Below are 16,182 nucleotides of genomic sequence, written 5' to 3'. Positions count from 1 at the left end.
GTGATCCCGTTGAAATATTTTCGGGAGGTAGACTCGTTGCAGAGGCAATTGATATGGGACGGACGTTCACGCATCGCTCTTCCAAAATTAACACTTCCCTGGTATGATGACGGCATAGCACTCCCGGATATTCGTAGGTATTATTGGGCTTCCCAACTTGCTGCCATCAACCATGGGATGTATGGTCCGGCATTGAATCCGGCTTTTGAAATGGATAGGTGGCTGCTCCCGGGTGGTGACTACTACAGGGCGCTTCACTCGGGATCCTCCCGTGCACAACTTTCGGGACCTACCGCTATAGCCGTGCGGGTATGGCATAGCGCGACTGCGGCTATGGGCTGGAGTGATAAACTAACCGGCGCAACTCCGCATTATGCCTCCGCAAAATTGGGTTGTCTATGGAAGACTAAGGGATTTGATAAATGGGACACGATCGGTATTAGTAAAGTGCGTGATCTCTGGGTTAAAGGAGGGGTGAAGACCTTTTCGGACCTACAAGCGGAATATAAGCTGAGTGACAGGGAAATTTTTCGTTATGCCCAAATACGCCATGCCTTGAACTCTGTGTTTCCTGTGTGTAGTGATATTCCGGAATCCTCCCCCCTCGAAGATTGTATATTGGATGGTCATGTGCCAGATAGTACTATCTCATTGTTTTATAAAAAGATGATTAATGACCGATCGAGTTTGCTTGATCGTCTTCGTGAAGCCTGGATTGCTGATGGTATTGAACTAGATGATGAGGACTGGCAGTCCGCTATCTCCTCTCCCAGAGAGGTTGCGATTCCGGCCCGCCTCCGTCTGGTCCAACTCAAGATCCTCCACAGAATCTATGTCACCGGCCCCCGTCTGATCCATATGGGCTATTCCACGGATGGCTTGTGTAGGCGTGGTTGTGGTCTCCTTGGCACCTATCTCAATATAATATGGGAATGCCCCGAGGTGGTGCGTTTTTGGAACCGTATACATGAAGTGATGAATGAAGTAACGGGTGTTGTGATGATGCCAGAAGCCCAGCAATGTTTATTGAATGTATGGGGTCCGAATGATTATGACGTGTCGCAGCTTCGGTGGGTGACTCCTGCCAATATGATTGCCAAACGAGATATTGCACAATTGTAGGGGTCCCCGAGGCCACCTACAGTGACTGCTTGGAAAGAGAGTGTGGACTGGTGCATGTTCAGAGAGAAGACAGTGTATATGGCAAGAGGCAGACCCAGAAAATGGGGAAAGATTTGGGACCAGTGGAACTCATACCGGAGAGATATCTGTACGCCCCCACTCGCAGAAATTCCTAGTCCTTCTCAGTCGCCCTGACCTGCATTCCTTCTAAGCTGTGGTACATTGTGCTGTTTATATGCAATTTTGCCTTTGGCCCCCCCCCTTATCTGTATTCAAAGAATTTTCTCTCCTGTTGTCATGTGTCTCCCGTCCTCCTTGAGCACCGACCTAATGGATGTACTATTGCTATATTATCTTGAATGTTTGTTGATGTGTTTTCTTTTTCTTTGTTTTACGTAATAAAAAGTTACAAAAAAAAAAAAAATACACCTTATTTTTCTAAATTGGTCTTGGATTTATTCTTCAGTGTGTGTCTCATTTATTGCCTCTGTGAGTAATAGAAATGGTTAGCACTATCCTCTGATAAGCCTAAACTGCTCACCCACACTGCCACAAAAGAGAGCATTTAGTGCTTTTATGTTTGTCTCTGTAAATCAATAAGGGTTGCCTGTACTCTCTGCACAATGTACTTCATTTTAGTGCACTATATAGAGAGCCAGCCTCCTACAGACAGTAACACGTGGGCAGTGGGGTAAGGCAATACAAACAGTAAGTAAGGCATTCCAAGCAGACGATGTGAAGTAGACAAACCCCGCCTAACATGGCTTTCCTGATGCATGGAATAAAAAAGCAAGGTCCAGAATTGCAAAGGGAGGATGTGGAAAAACGGCCAGGCTGGTTGACCTTGAAGCTCGGGAACTGGGTTAAAGTCTCGGAGGGAAGCTCAACATCCTATGATTCTGGGCAAATCACTTAATCTCCCCGTGCCAAACAAATAAAATGAATGTGTCGGTCTGTAATGTAATTGGTGCTTGTGTGCAGCGCTCTGATACCTTCGGGTCGAGTTAAAACTTCCTGAAACTCCCCCCCTTCCCTCCCCAAAAGAGTAACCCACTAATTTTTGGCTATTCACAAAATCCTTTCATTTTCTTCCAATACCCTTTCAGCTGTCCCCCCTACCCCTGGCTGCGGTCTCTCTATCCCTTCTGCGGTCCCCTCCACCCCTGCTGCGGTCCCTCTACCCCTGCTGCGGTCTCTCTATCCCTGCTGCGGTCCCTCTACTCCTGCTGAAGTCCCTCTACCCCTGCTGCGGTCCCCCTACTCCTTCTGCGGTCCCTCTACCCCTGCTGCGGTCCTTTTACCCCTGCTGCGGTCCCCCTACCCCTGCTGCGGTCCCTCTACCCCTGCTACGGTCCCTCTACCCCTGCTGCAGTCCCTCTACCCCTGCTGCGGTCCCTCTACCCCTGCTGCGGTCCCTCTACCCCTGCTGCGGTCCCTCTAACCCTGCTGCGGTCCCTCTACCCCTGCTGCGGTCCCTCTACCCCTGCTTTGGCCCCCCTACCCCAGCTGCGATCCTTCTACCCCTGCTGCGATCCCTCTACCCCTGCTGCGGTCCCTTTACCCCTGCTGCGGTCCCTCTACCCCTGCTGCGATCCCTCTACCCCTGCTGCGGTCCCTCTACCCCTGCTGTGGTCCCTCTACCCCTGCTGCGGTCCCTCTATTCCTGCTGCAGTCCCTCTACCCCTGCTGGGGTCCTCCCTACCCATGCTGCGGTCCCCCTATCCCCCTTCTGCGGTCTCTCTATCCCTGCTGCGGTCTCTCTACCCCTGCTGCGGTCCTCCCTACCCCTGCTGTGGTCCCCCTACCCCTGCTGCAGTCCCTCTACCCCTGCTGTGGTCCCTCTACTCCTGCTGAAGTCCCTCTACCCCTGCTGCGGTCCCTCTACCCCTGCTGCGGTCCCTCTATCCCTGCTGCGGTCCCTCTACCCCTGCTGCGGTCCCTCTACCCCTGCTGCGGTCCCTCTACCCCTGCTGCGGCCCCCTACTCCGGCTTCGGTCCTTCTACCCCTGCTGCGATCCCTCTACCCCTGCTGCGGTCCCTCTACCCCTGCTGCGGTCCCTCTAAACCTGCTGCGGTCCTCTCTACCCCTGCTGCGGGCCCTCTCTACCCCTGCTGCGGGCCCTCTACCCCTGCTGCGGCCCCCCTACCCCTGCTGAAGTCCCTCTACCCCTGCTGCGGTCCCTCTACCCCTGCTGCGGTCCCTCTATCCCTGCTGCGGTCCCTCTATCCCTGCTGCAGTCCTCCCTACCGCTGCTGCAGTTCCTCCACCTCTGCTTTGGCCCCTCTGCCTCTGCTGCAGTCCCTCTACCCCTGCGTGTTAGAAAGGCAACCCCAGGGGAGGCAGAAGATGTCGGACTGACCACCCCTAGGTCCACCTCTCCGTCGAGAAGTAGCCGAGCGTTACCAAGAGGCCTCCTGAAAGAGGGCCCTCTCCTAGGATCGTACAGCAGAGTAATCACAACACTACAAACGGACACCACACAGGAGGTCAAGTTCCCAAGCTTTTATAAGTAATAAGGTTGCGGATTCTTGGCAATATATACAGGTGGATTGAGGGATCCGTAAAGGCTCGAAAAGGGGGGTAAGGTAGCGGGATAGTCTCACTCTGGCGGGAAAGGGATACCCTACGCACAGCTCTCAATCCTCGAGCTGGGGGGTTCCGAAAGGTTCGAGCCGCGGCGGCGCCCGCAGGCTTGCAAGGTGGTTCAGCGAGGTAGGCCGCGGCAGCGCCAGCAGGCTCTCAGATGGTTCAGCAAGGTAGGCCGTGGCAGCGCCAGCAGGCTCTCAGATGGTTCAGCAAGGTAGGCCGCGGCAGCGCCAGCAGGCTCTCAGATGGTTCAGCGAGGATAGGCCGCGGCAGCGCCAGCAGGCTCTCAGATGGTTCAGCGAGGATAGGCCGCAGCAGCGCCAGCAGGCTCTCAGATGGTTCAGCAAGGTAGGCCGCGGCAGCGCCAGCAGGCTCTCAGATGGTTCAGCGAGGATAGGCCGCGGCAGCGCCAGCAGGCTCTCAGATGGTTCAGCAAGGTAGGCCGCGGCAGCTCCAGCAGGCTCTCAGAAGGGCGTCGGGTTACAGGAAGGATGAGTTCGTCTGGTGTCGGCCGTGACAGCGTCCAGGATACAACTGGCGTCCTACTCCGGGGCCGGCCCAGATATAGGACGGAGGTCCTTTGATGTCCGGACCCTCTCGCCTGGGGGTCAGAGGGGCTGGGATGATGGTGTCCAGACACCCAGAAGGGGGGTGGAGCCAGCGCCCAGGGAGGCCGGAGGGCGATCGATACCAGGCGTCCGGGGACGGCTGGGGGCCCATCGAAACTCCTCTTCCTCCGGGATCTGTCGAGTGGCCACTCGACCACCTGGGTGGATCTTGGTGCCTCGATGTCGGGGCTTCGCTGGGGCCTGGGCCGGGGCCGAGGCCACGTGGTCGTGACGTGGTGGGCCCAAGATGGAGTCGGGCGAGGCCTAGTGCTCAGGACGTGATGGGCTCATGATGGAGTCAGGCCGGTGGTGGGGGACCGGGATGGTAGCCGGACCTGTGGTGTTGGGGCGTGCAGGATCGGGCCGAAGGGGCCGCCCGAGGTCCGGTGGAGGGCTGACGTCATCCGGGGTCCGCCATGCGGGAGGGATAGGACCACGCCATGAGGCCGGGTCCAACACTGCGGCGGTCCCTCTACCCCTGATGAGGTCCCCTCTACCAATGCTGCGGTCCCGCTAACCCTGCTGCGGTCTTCTACTCCTGCTGCAGTCCCTTTACCCCTGCTGCAGTCCCGCTACCCCTGCTGCAGTCCCTCTACCCCTGCTGCAGTCCCGCTACCCCTGCTGCGGTCTCTCTACATCTGCTGCGGTCCCTCCTACTCCTGCTGCGGTCCCCCCACCCCGGCTGCGGTCCCTCTACCCCTGCTGCAGTCCCTCTACCCCTGCTGTGGTCCCTCTACCTCCTCTGCAAATTTCTTTATGGAATTCTTTTAGACTCGTATTGGGACTACGGAGCCTCGACAAGGCAGTTTGTGAAATATGAGTTAGCCCCATAGAAGGTGAGCCGTGCCTCTTACTCACAGCACCACAGGGGGGGACACAGTCATTGCAGCCACAGAAGTGCCATGAAGCTTTGGGGCAGATTTACAATAACTGGCGCATCCCTGCATATCAGCAGGGATGCCCCAGTTATTGTGCTCCGCCACCATGATGTGCCGCCCTTACAATGGCAAAAACGGCACAGATGCTTGACGCATCTGTGCCGTAAAGGAGGCGCACAGCTGGAGTTGCGTCGCAAGCGCGACGCAGCTCCAGCAAGGCTCGGGGGTGCCCTATCCCTAAAATGCTGCGTCAATCCAGGCAGGTGCAGGGTTTTGACGCAGCATCTGCTTAGAAGTGACTTGTAGGTTTGACTCAGCCACTTTAAGGAGGCGTTCCTGCGACGGAACACCTACTTCTGGCGCAGGGCTTTACAACGTGACGCATCTTCGAGATGCGTCACGTTGTAAATACCACACAGCATGGTGCCTCTTTTCCACCACTGCGGCGTCACAAAAGTGACGCAACGGCGGCATAAAAGAGGCGCAAGGGGCTTGTAAATCTGCCCCAAAGTACCAAGCGTGGCACAGCGATGTGCAATACAAGATAACCCCAAGCACACCCACAAACTCAATGCTGCACCAAGGGTACAATGTGTTGTCCTGTGTTTTATACTGTGCATCCCTGACAGGAAGTCCCATGCTACCATTTGTTTTTTACTCTAAGACACAGACGATGTGAAATATATGAAATTGAGAGACTTACCGAAGTCTGGAACATTTCATTAAAAGCGGCTTCAGCGCTCGGACATCCTCGGGCCTCACTGTAATGCTCTGTAGATCAATGCTCTCGACTCCTGAATGCTTTAAACAGAATGCGAGTGCTCTGAAATCCATGGCACTCATCTCTCGCCCCATCGTACTTTTTGCTATTCTTATGTCTTTCACACTCACAGGTTCTGTTTTCACCAACTCTTCATCTTGACTCTCATACAAACAGTGGTATAGGTCCATGGTGCGACTACTGATCTCGCCTCCTTCTTGTTTTAGTTTTTCCCTTGTCCAGGCCTGTAGCACAGGTTTGATTTCTGGTGAAACCTTCCACTGGAGTTTCCTCTTTATCTTCTCCAGTCTCTCCTTACTGAGAAGGCCGAACAGGAAGCGCACGGTCAGCATCAAGTGATTGTTTCCCAAGTCTGTGTAATCCCTCAGTAAGCGGGTCACGGCTCGCTGCGGACTCTCTGTGTTCTCTGCAGTTGTATCATTTCCTTCTAGTATGTAAAAGAGCGCAGCAAAAAACTCCTGGAAGCTCAAGTGGATGAAGCTGTAGAGGCTGAGCTTATCGGTACTCTCTTTAAAAATAGTATTGTTCAGGAAGAGGGATTGTAGGGCCGGTATGTCTACACCATGATTAACGATGTCATGTTCGTCAAATAGGATTTTCTGATGATAGACGCCTTCCTCAGCCAAGGCACACAGCCTCTTCAAGTTACTGGTAATGTTTTGCTGCACAGAGTGTAAACTCTGCTGCTTTAATAAATTGAAAAGAAAAAGTAAGTAGACGGAAGTAATTGTTCTCAAATCACGCAAAGAATCCTCCTCATCTTCCATTTGCTCCTTGATGACAGTGCAGACAATCCAGCACACGATGGGCACAAAGCACATGGTGTAGAGGATTTCATTTTCTTTTACAATCCTGATAGCCTCTACAGCTTTTATTCGATCTCCAAAGAACCTTGTAAAATATTCTTTCCTCCCAGCTTCAGAAAACCCAAGTATCTCTGCGAAGCGTTCATCCTTCACACACCTTCCAAGGGCGTCCAAAGCCGTTGGCCTGGTGGTGATTATTTTATATGAAGCCTTTAGATACCTTTCCCTTATTAAACTGAAGATTGTTTTAGCCTCTTGAGATTTTTTATCGGGTTCATTGTACAGCAAATCTTCATTGATTTTAAGTTCATCGAAGCCGTCGATGATGAAGAGCATCCTTTCGGGGTTGGCTTCGATCTCACTCATGGACAGGCGCGGCCCCCCTTCAATGCTGGGTAAGATGAGGTCAGCGATCGGCCTCTGTGCACTCAGCTGGTTATATTCTCTGCAGTGGATGTAAAACACATACTCAAATCTGTCCTGGAAGAGTTTGCCCGATGCCCAGTCGAACATGATCTTTCGGGCAGTCATGGTCTTTCCAATCCCAGCCACTCCCTCGAGCACCACAGTCCTGGGGACGCGTCCATCCTTCTCAGGGGAAAATAAATCTTTGATGCTAGAGTATGAATGTGCAGCTCTTTCTGCCATAAGCTGTAGATGTCTCTTTCCACATGACATTATTTCATGTTCTTTATCTTTCTTATTACGATAGTTCTTTAAAATGAGGAGCTTTGTATACCTTTCTTCTAAAGTCACAGTTTCACCGATTCTACTGTCATTATCTTTCATTTCTCTGAATCCATCTTTAATATATTTCTTGTACTTCCTATTGTGATCTGTATAAAAATAGAGACAACATATGAAACATATACTTAGGAAGCCCTGTGTATTGTTCATAAATCTTTATTTAAAACTGCGTCCTCCATTCTTCTTAGTATTAGCCAGCCTTACGAGCCCAACAGATGCCTTAGTTCCAAAACTATGAACCCAGCCATTATCCCTAGGATTAGGAAGGCCAGAAGTGGAGGTCGACAATTTTCATTCAATGCTGCCAGACTCTGGAACTCCCTTCCCCCCCACTTGCGAACAGAATCCAACCACCTTTCCTTTCGTAGATCCCTGAAACATTTATCTTTCCTAACTGAGTGAACATCGCACTGTTGCTACTGTTAGCGCTGAGATGCCTCCGGGTAGCCATGCGCTATATGAATGTCTTTCAATTTCAATTTCAATTACAATAATGCGAGTTAACAGCGTTACAGTTTAATTTACCTGTAAAGTCACAATGAACATGAAACACTTCAGATGTATTTACAGTTGCCGCTACGATTGGTACTTGTTTGGTGATATCAAGGAGAATAAGACATTACACGGTGAGATTTTAACATTGTTGAGAGAGATGGGTTTACGTCAATGTCGTGTGGCCATGTTAAGTTCTCAATATCTGGACAATCATCGATCTGTTGCTACAATCACAGTATTTCTTTAAAAAGTGAACTTTTGTAGAAAATCAATGATTAAATAATGTATGTCTTTTAAGAGAAAGGATTTTTAAATGAAATGTTGCTATTAATGAATTATTGCGAAAATCATTTTTTTCCTCAAGACGCTGTAATATCATAATGACACTGTAAATGTATTGAAGCGTATTGAAATGTATTAATTATGTTAATTATGTATGCTTTTATGATTGCTTTTAACAATCGAATAAAGCGATATTGACTTGACTTGACTTAACATCAGGGATTCATTGTTATAAAATAACAGACTTTGGATAGAAATAAACAGGGCAGGACGATCAAGGACATAATTCCAAAGAATGAATACTTTATATGAAATGGAGGCTCAGGTATAACTACATTTATTTCCTGAAAACGTCTATCAGCAAAAACAAAGAACACTTCACTGGTTCATCACACAAGGAGGCCAAAATACTTAAGAAAAACAACAAAGTTATCAGTTCTTTGTCTTCCTTCCACAGATGTCCTCATGCCCACCAGTCCACGTGCAGCCCCCCCTTTAAACACCGCGTCCTTCACTACAATGTCTGTAATGGAATCTACACCCCTGAAGCAGTCGTGTGGAGACTCTACATTCATCAAGAGAGTCAACATCGCTGATTGCGAGTGAAGATCACACGAGGAGCCGCTGGGGGTCACAGTCCAGGGGTGGATCTCCACACACCACTTGATACCCTGATACATTATTCCAGGATTACCCTTGTGGGATCGGTCAGCGGTAAGTTGCAGGGGTGTGATATTTGGAACAAAAATTGAAATTCCAAGCAAAGCATAAAACTCTTGTTTGTGAAGGGATTGGATTTTACCCTTAAACTCATAATTAAAGCCATTGTTGAGGGATTACTCCCACATTTTCATGCCCACTGCTATGTAAGATTACAGAAATAATCAGTGCTCTTCACAAACACATGACTAGAACCAACACAAAAATACTGCAAGAAAGTCCACGTCCAAGTAGGCATCAAAATCCTGGTTAATCTTCGGCCCATCTAAAAACAAACTCTTTACAACTAACAACAAATGCAATATACCGATGACACACACCCGTGAAGCTCAGTGTGAAAAACTCAGTTGAAAAATGAAAAAGATGAAATCAAACAGTTTATTTTTGGTGCAAATTGAGCGGAAGGACAGTTTACTTACCTTCAGTAACGCTCTTTCTGGTGCATTCTCTATTTAACCACAGACTCCTCATCTCAGAATCACCTCCGGTACCAGATCGGACCTGGAGACTTTCCATAGCTAGTCCGCAAAGTGTCCCACCAGCTGGACCAGGCAATCCAGGCAGTAGTACCTTGTGAAAGAGTGACCGATGCCCACAGCACAGACTGGCAGACATCAAGGACAGTCAGTCCTTGTGGCAACAAAGTGATACCAGCCTTGGCCCTGGTGGAATGTGCTCTGTTAGATTTGGGGGTCTCTGGTTGGCACAGGTAAATACTTGTGACAAGCAGGGACCCTCTCCTCTAGTCAGGATAAGGGGATCACCCTCTAAAATAACCCCTGCTCAACGTCTAGGTAGTGTGGCACAAGCAGACAAGGTTTATCTCAGAAGCGTTTTACAGGTTGACCATTTGTGAACACATACAGTAACTCAGTGACAACACCACAAAAGGGATACCACACTAGGTTTCATATAAAAATAAGTATTCTTTATATAAAGGCAGCACAAGACCCACTAACGTAAAAACAGGCCACAATACCGTTTAGGATTTTAAGAGTTCTTTAAAATGCGTAATTCTCGTGTTCTGTGCGCTTTGCGCACTCTTGTCCGAATCTCACAGTGTGGAAAACAATGTCTAAAGGGACTGCACAGGCGTTGCGGACTCCTCGGTCCGAGGCGTACGCACATGGTTGTGAGTCAAATTACAGTACCTTTAGTTGTGAGGAGTCCGGCTCGAAGGAGGTGTATGGAAAGTGAAGGCGGACTCGGAGAGTTGACGGCCACTCTGCGCTGTGATCCCAGCTCGTTGCCGCGTCTCTGTGCGAGGCGTAGAGCGGGGGCCACGGGGAGCAAGGTGGACGTCCGGATCTTCAAAGCGTTCACAGTGTTATGCGGCATTCGAGTCGTACCTTCAGGAGCGGGGAGGACTCTTCGTACAGCGCGGTGCAAGGCGGCGGGTACGCTGCGGCGTACGGGCCGTACTCAACCTTACGGTGCGATTCAATCTGTAGCGGCAGGAGGCAGCGAGCAGTGCAGCTCAAAGGGGGAGGGTGAAGCGGGGTGCGGCCCGGTTGTGGTACGGTGCGAGCTACGACTCGTAGGAGAGCGGAGACACGCGGTGCGTGGCGGCAACGGCACGGGCTTCAAGGCAGACAGGGTTTACGAGGTGCACTCTGCTTACGGCTCCAGCGGCACAAGGACACAGGCAGTCCAGCAGCTCTTTGTTTAGGCAGGGGGAGTCCAATAGTCCTGGGACTCCGTTCAGGGGGCAAGCTCACCCACAAGCCCTTGGAGATTGCTGAAGTCACAAGTTGAGCAAAGTCTCTGTTAGTCTTTTCCTCTCCTTTCACAGCAACGCTACCACTGCAGGCCAATCCCCCAGGTTGGGGACAGTACTCTTCCTTCAGCTTTCCCAGTTCCTTCTCGTGGGCAGAGGTTCTTCTTGGTTCAAGCAGGATCTAATTTCTTAGGAGCAGGGCTCCAATATTTATACCACATTTCTTTTGTGCTTGCAGGCCAGGGGTCCTTTGCCCAGTTGAGCCCAGTTCTGGAGCACTTTGTTTACAGGACTCTGGCTTCTTCTTTCAGTGTGCAGGGCAGAGACATCAGACGCTCGACAGGAGGTGGAGCTAGCATTGTGGTGGCAGAGCAGAGCCCTATTCAGAGTCTAGGTGCACTCCTCCCACCCACCTTGATGTAATCTCGCTATTCACCACCTGGCTGGCCAGCCTGTCTCCTGGAATCCCCCCATCCCTGTCACTCACAGAAACAAGACAGCAGATACACATCCTGGCAGAGGCGGGCTGAAATGGTTAGGCAAGCAAAGACCAACTTTCTAAAAGTGGTATTTGCAAACACAGGATATTAAAATAAACTTTACGAAAATATGTATTTTGTTATTCTGAGTTCAGGCATACTAAACTTGAATTTCTACCATGTTCCCTGAGCCTGCTAGGATTATAGAGTGTAATAATTCCAGCAGCCCATTCTACCTATGGAGAGTAGGTAGCCTTACAATAGTGAAAAACGAAAATGGCTGTAATTCACTATTAGGACATGCCACACACATCAGGGCTTGTCCTACCTTGTGCTTACAATGCTCCCTGCCCTTGGGCCTACCTTAGGGGTGACTAATATGAAGTTAAGGGAAGGTTTAGTGACTGGCAAGTGAGTGCACTTGCCCAATCAGCATGACAGTACCAGACTGCACGCAAGGTCTGCAATGGCAGACCTTAGACACATTTTACCAGGCCGCTTCTGTGGGTGGCACAACCAGTGCTGAAAGCCCACCAGCAGCATTTGTATTTACAAGCCCCGGGCACTCCCGGTGCACTGTACTAGGGACTGACAGTAAACCAAATAAGCCAAACATGGAATCCAATCAACATAGCAATTTTACACACAGGGAGCACTTGCACTGTGGCACTGGTTGGCAGTGGCCCAGTGCTCTGAGCAGCTAACACCAGCAAAATACATGAGGCACAGCAACAAAAATGTAAGGGAGGCCCACGGCAATGGTGCCAGGTCGAACAGGCTCTCAGGCCTCTCGTGGTTGCTTTCTGGCCAGGGTGTAGGAGATCTTGATCTACGGTGTCATTGCTAGCGCTCACTGTCGGTCATGCCCCAGGAAGATGAGCAGCGTCAAGGAAAGAGGATGGAGATGTAGAGCGCATGGCGGCTTCGACTTCAGCGGTTTCTTCTTCGAAAAATGTGGGACGCTTTTTGGCAGCTTCTCGGTGGCATCTCTCGGTGGCATCTCTTGGTGGCATCTCTCGGTGGCATCTCTCAGTGGCATCTCTCAATGGTATCTCGCGGTGGCATCTCTCAGTGGCATCTCTCGGTGGCATCTCTTGGTGGCATCTCTCGGTGACAACTCTCGCTGGCATCTCTTGGTGGCATCTCTTGGTGGCATCTCTCAGTGACCTCTCTCGGTGGCTTGCCTGAGGACCTTGGGTTGTGGAAAGTGGCTGCATAACGGAGCAATGCAGCGGCGTTAGCATCGTGAGCAGCATCCTGTGGAGGTGGTCTTATGATCTGCTGTGCTCCCCGATGCCATCTTAGAATTTGGAAAAACAAAAATGGAACCCCCTTCCTCCTGTCCTCCGAGGCTAATTTTCTGATCCTCTTGCTGGGCCTCATCAGAAGAATAACGGTGACTGTTAGAAATGGGATCCCTGGCTGGCCAGGGCTTGCGCCAAAGTCAGTCAGAGACCATCACTTCCACGTCAGGGCAAGGGAGTTACACGCCAAGATAACCCCTGCTCACCCCCTTGGTAACGTAGCACGAGCAGTAAGGCTAAACTTAGAGGCGATGTGAGTTAAGTGTTTGCGCACGCACCCCCAGCAACAACACCCAAGGCCCACCACAAAGGAAACTCCACACAAGGTTATGTAAAAATAGCCTTCGTATTACACCAAAACACATTAGATAAAAACACACACTTTACAATGTGCCAACAGGCATGGACAGAATTTACAGGGGATATGTACAAGACAGCGCCACCTGGACCACTGTCAGGAATCAGCACTTTTAGAACTTAGCACTTGGTAGAATTAGTACTTAGAACATAGAATATAAATCACTGTAGCACAGAATAGAACATAAAGCACACAACCAGTAATCACTGGTAACCAGGTAAGTACCACCTATGCAACCCTAACCACCTTAGGAAAATGTTATGCAGGGAACCAGGACCTCACTAGCATCACCTGTACTAGCAAGGACAACCACCTAAGTATCACAATACCTGTAGGGGTATAAGCACATTACACATGATGCATCACAACACATTCAGAGGTGTAGGAAAGGAAAACACATGATGCAGAACCTACGTTCAGCAGTGTAAAAACAAGGCACATGACGCATAAAAACACATTCAGAGGTGCAGCAACACACAATTGCGCAAAACTCACATGAGCCACCACCTGTGGCAGTCCCTAGGCCCTCTGGCCTTGTGGGGGCTAGCACGCCCTGTGCCCCAATGTCAGGGGCCTAAACGTGGCAGCTGCCCACTAAGTGCTGGGCAGCTGTGTAGACACTGATGGGACCAGCGTTGGAGCCTCCCAGGCTCTGAACCAAACGATTTCCCCCTGAGCCCCTCTGTGCTCTACAACAACTGATTGCCTCCTAAAGCCTCCCTGGGCTTGCAACAAGGTGGGGGGGGGGGGCAAGGTGGGAGCGGCCTGCTGCCTTCTGGGGCCGCTCTATCACAGAAACAGAATGACCCTGAGCCTCTGGGGCTCGTAGAAATAAATATGCCCCCACGAGCCTATCTGGCTCGTCAAACAGGAAATGCCGCCTGGAGTGTCCCGCTCTGGGACTTCAAATCAATAATGCCTCCTCTGGAGCCCTCGTGGCTCTGAGTAACCACGGAGCCGGGAGCCTCTCTGTGCTCGAAAACAAGAATGCGGCCCAAGCCTCTCTGGCTAAGCAACAGCAATGTGCCTTTGCGTAGGAGTCCCCCTCCTGGGGGACTCGAGGTCGAGAAGATGCTGCCGGGGTGGGGGAGAACGATGGAGGCACCCCCTACTCCCTTTCCCGCCAGTCAGCACTCACCGGGAACAGCGCGTCTCCTCGGCACGGTGGCTCCTCTTCTTGGTGCGGGGCTCTCTCCGCACTTCGGGACCTCGTCGGTATCCTTGCGCAAGCAGCGCGGGGCTCTCCTTCAGGCCCCGGAGCCCCGCCTGCACCTGCAGCCACTCGGCTTCTTGCTTCCGGGTGTCCCAAGGTCCCGCCCTGGCCTGCCTGACTTCCTGTTCAGCCGGGCGGCGACAAGGACAACTTCGCAGGGCAATGCCGGGTGGGCACCGGCCTTAAAGATCAATAAAGCGCTCCCAAAGCGCTAGTGAAAAAATAAAGCGCAAGGTCCTTGGCAGGGTGGGCACCTGCCAAGGGACTTTAAAATCGGCAAAAGCGGCGTGGGCAGCCGCGAAAGGGAAAGTAGAGCGCTCCCAGCGCTCAAGGACAATTCGCAGCGCTCTCAGAGCTAGGGGTGAAGTCACAGCGCTCCCAAGCGCTAGGGGCAAGAGCAAAGCACCAGCAATAGTTTGTGGGGCAGGCAGGGGGGCAAGGCTCGGCCCAGAGCCAGCTCATTGGGCCTCCAGGCATGGAGGCAGTCCAAGTGGCGGTCCTCCTGCACAGGAACAGCAGCAGCCCCCTCAGAAAGGATCCTGGAAGAGAACAGTTTCTGTGGGGACACAGCCCCTTTCTTATACAGGTTAATCCTTTGTTCTGGCACAGGGTAAGGGGAAAAACCAGTCGCAGCTGGTTTGTGAGCGCCCTTGATGTGCTCAGCCCCTCACTCTATTCATTGGCATGGCTAGGGTCGTTAGATGCACCACAGGGGGCGGAGGCAGCATTGTGTGGGGAAAGCCCAGCCCTATTCAGGACCCAGGTGCACTCCTCCCCAGCCATCAGCATGCTAATCTCCACACTCACCACCGGGCAGACCCATCATGACTCATGGAGCCTGGCATCCCAGCCAGCTCCAGCCAATCACACACCAGCACCTTTACAGCGCAGACACAGCCATGTCTAGAAGTGGCACTTCTACACTAGACACATACACGCTGCATACATCATTTCACAGCATTCAATCACACGAGTCCGCACATACCATACTCGAGCCTGTACACCCCATGCATCAGGAACTACCAGGGACAGAGACATTCCCCATGCATTCCTATGGGAGGGCAGGCCAACCTTACTCCAAGCACTCAGAGTGCGCACGCACTTTCCACTGGGACACAGTGAAAGTGTGCAGAACTCAAAAATCACCATCACCAGGTCACCATTAAAAGCAAAAAGTTTAGGGGTGAACCTGCAAGAAGAGCCAAGTCCAACAGTGACATGCTGGGGTGACACCAGACGTCCTGGTGAGTCTATTAAGTTCACTTTGCAGCTGGAGCAGTGGAATCTCAGTGCTTTTTTTAGTACCCAGCTGGGGCTCCCATTTGGACAGTTTACTTTTCTACGCATAGTCCTGTGGAAAGAGAAGGGGGGTGAGAGACTAATTTTTTCCTTTCTTTTTTCTCTTCCGGCAGCAACACCTTAGAGAAACAGCAGTATTCCATGGCAGGCTAAGTAACAGCACCTCATAGAAACAGCGGGTAGAGGAAAGGACTGCACATTTCAAGGAGGCTTAGTCTGTGTTACAATTACCTCTCTATTGGGAATCTGGTGCCCGCCATCAAATCGGAAATTTCCCTCTTAGTGCTGCTATGCAAAGCAGGCATCTGACCATTTAAGCCACAGGGACAAGTGCTCAAGGTGCTACAGTAAAAGAGAGCTGAAGGAGTCAAAGTATGCGCACATTTAAGCAAAAGCCCATAACTCCCAATCTGCTTCTGGTCCGTCAACCTACCCCCGCTCGAAAATCATACAAGAAGGCTAGTCAAGAAACAAGCATTTGCAATGCAATAGGTCTCGCATTATGAAGGTTTGAGCTATTGGTCTTGTAAATGACAATTTTTTTATTTATGTGTTGGTTTTGAAAATAGCTAAATTAATAGCTTTGTCATTTACAATGCCAATAGTTATAACTTTCACAAATGTGACACCTATAGCATTTGTAATGCAATATGTGTTATATTTACGTGACTTAGATGTATTGATATTACAAATAAAAATGGCTTTTAATTTTTTTAAATAATTATTACTTAAATAAAATTGATTCTAATCTATAATTTCAATAGCTTAAACTTTTGTAAATAACTT

At 50.7% G+C, this 16,182-nt stretch overlaps 1 protein-coding gene across 1 annotated transcript in view; it reads right to left on the bottom strand.

Annotated features, from left to right (window-relative positions):
- LOC147693211 (NACHT, LRR and PYD domains-containing protein 3-like) overlaps window positions 1–7,614 on the bottom strand; it is a 187,135-nt gene extending 179,521 nt beyond the window's left edge. The window contains exon 1 of the mRNA XM_086933609.1: window positions 5,899–7,614. Within this exon, the coding sequence (XP_086789735.1) occupies window positions 5,899–7,571 (1,673 nt within the window). The 5' untranslated portion in view covers window positions 7,572–7,614. The remainder of the gene's footprint in view (window positions 1–5,898) is intronic.
- Between the last annotated feature and the right edge of the window lie 8,568 nt (window positions 7,615–16,182).

This window comes from Lissotriton vulgaris, chromosome 8 (genome assembly GCF_964263255.1).
Source record: "Lissotriton vulgaris chromosome 8, aLisVul1.2, whole genome shotgun sequence".
Taxonomy (NCBI): Eukaryota; Metazoa; Chordata; class Amphibia; order Caudata; family Salamandridae; genus Lissotriton; species Lissotriton vulgaris.
The sequence above is the reverse complement of the archived record's forward strand: the minus strand, read 5'-3'. Positions and strand labels throughout refer to the sequence as shown.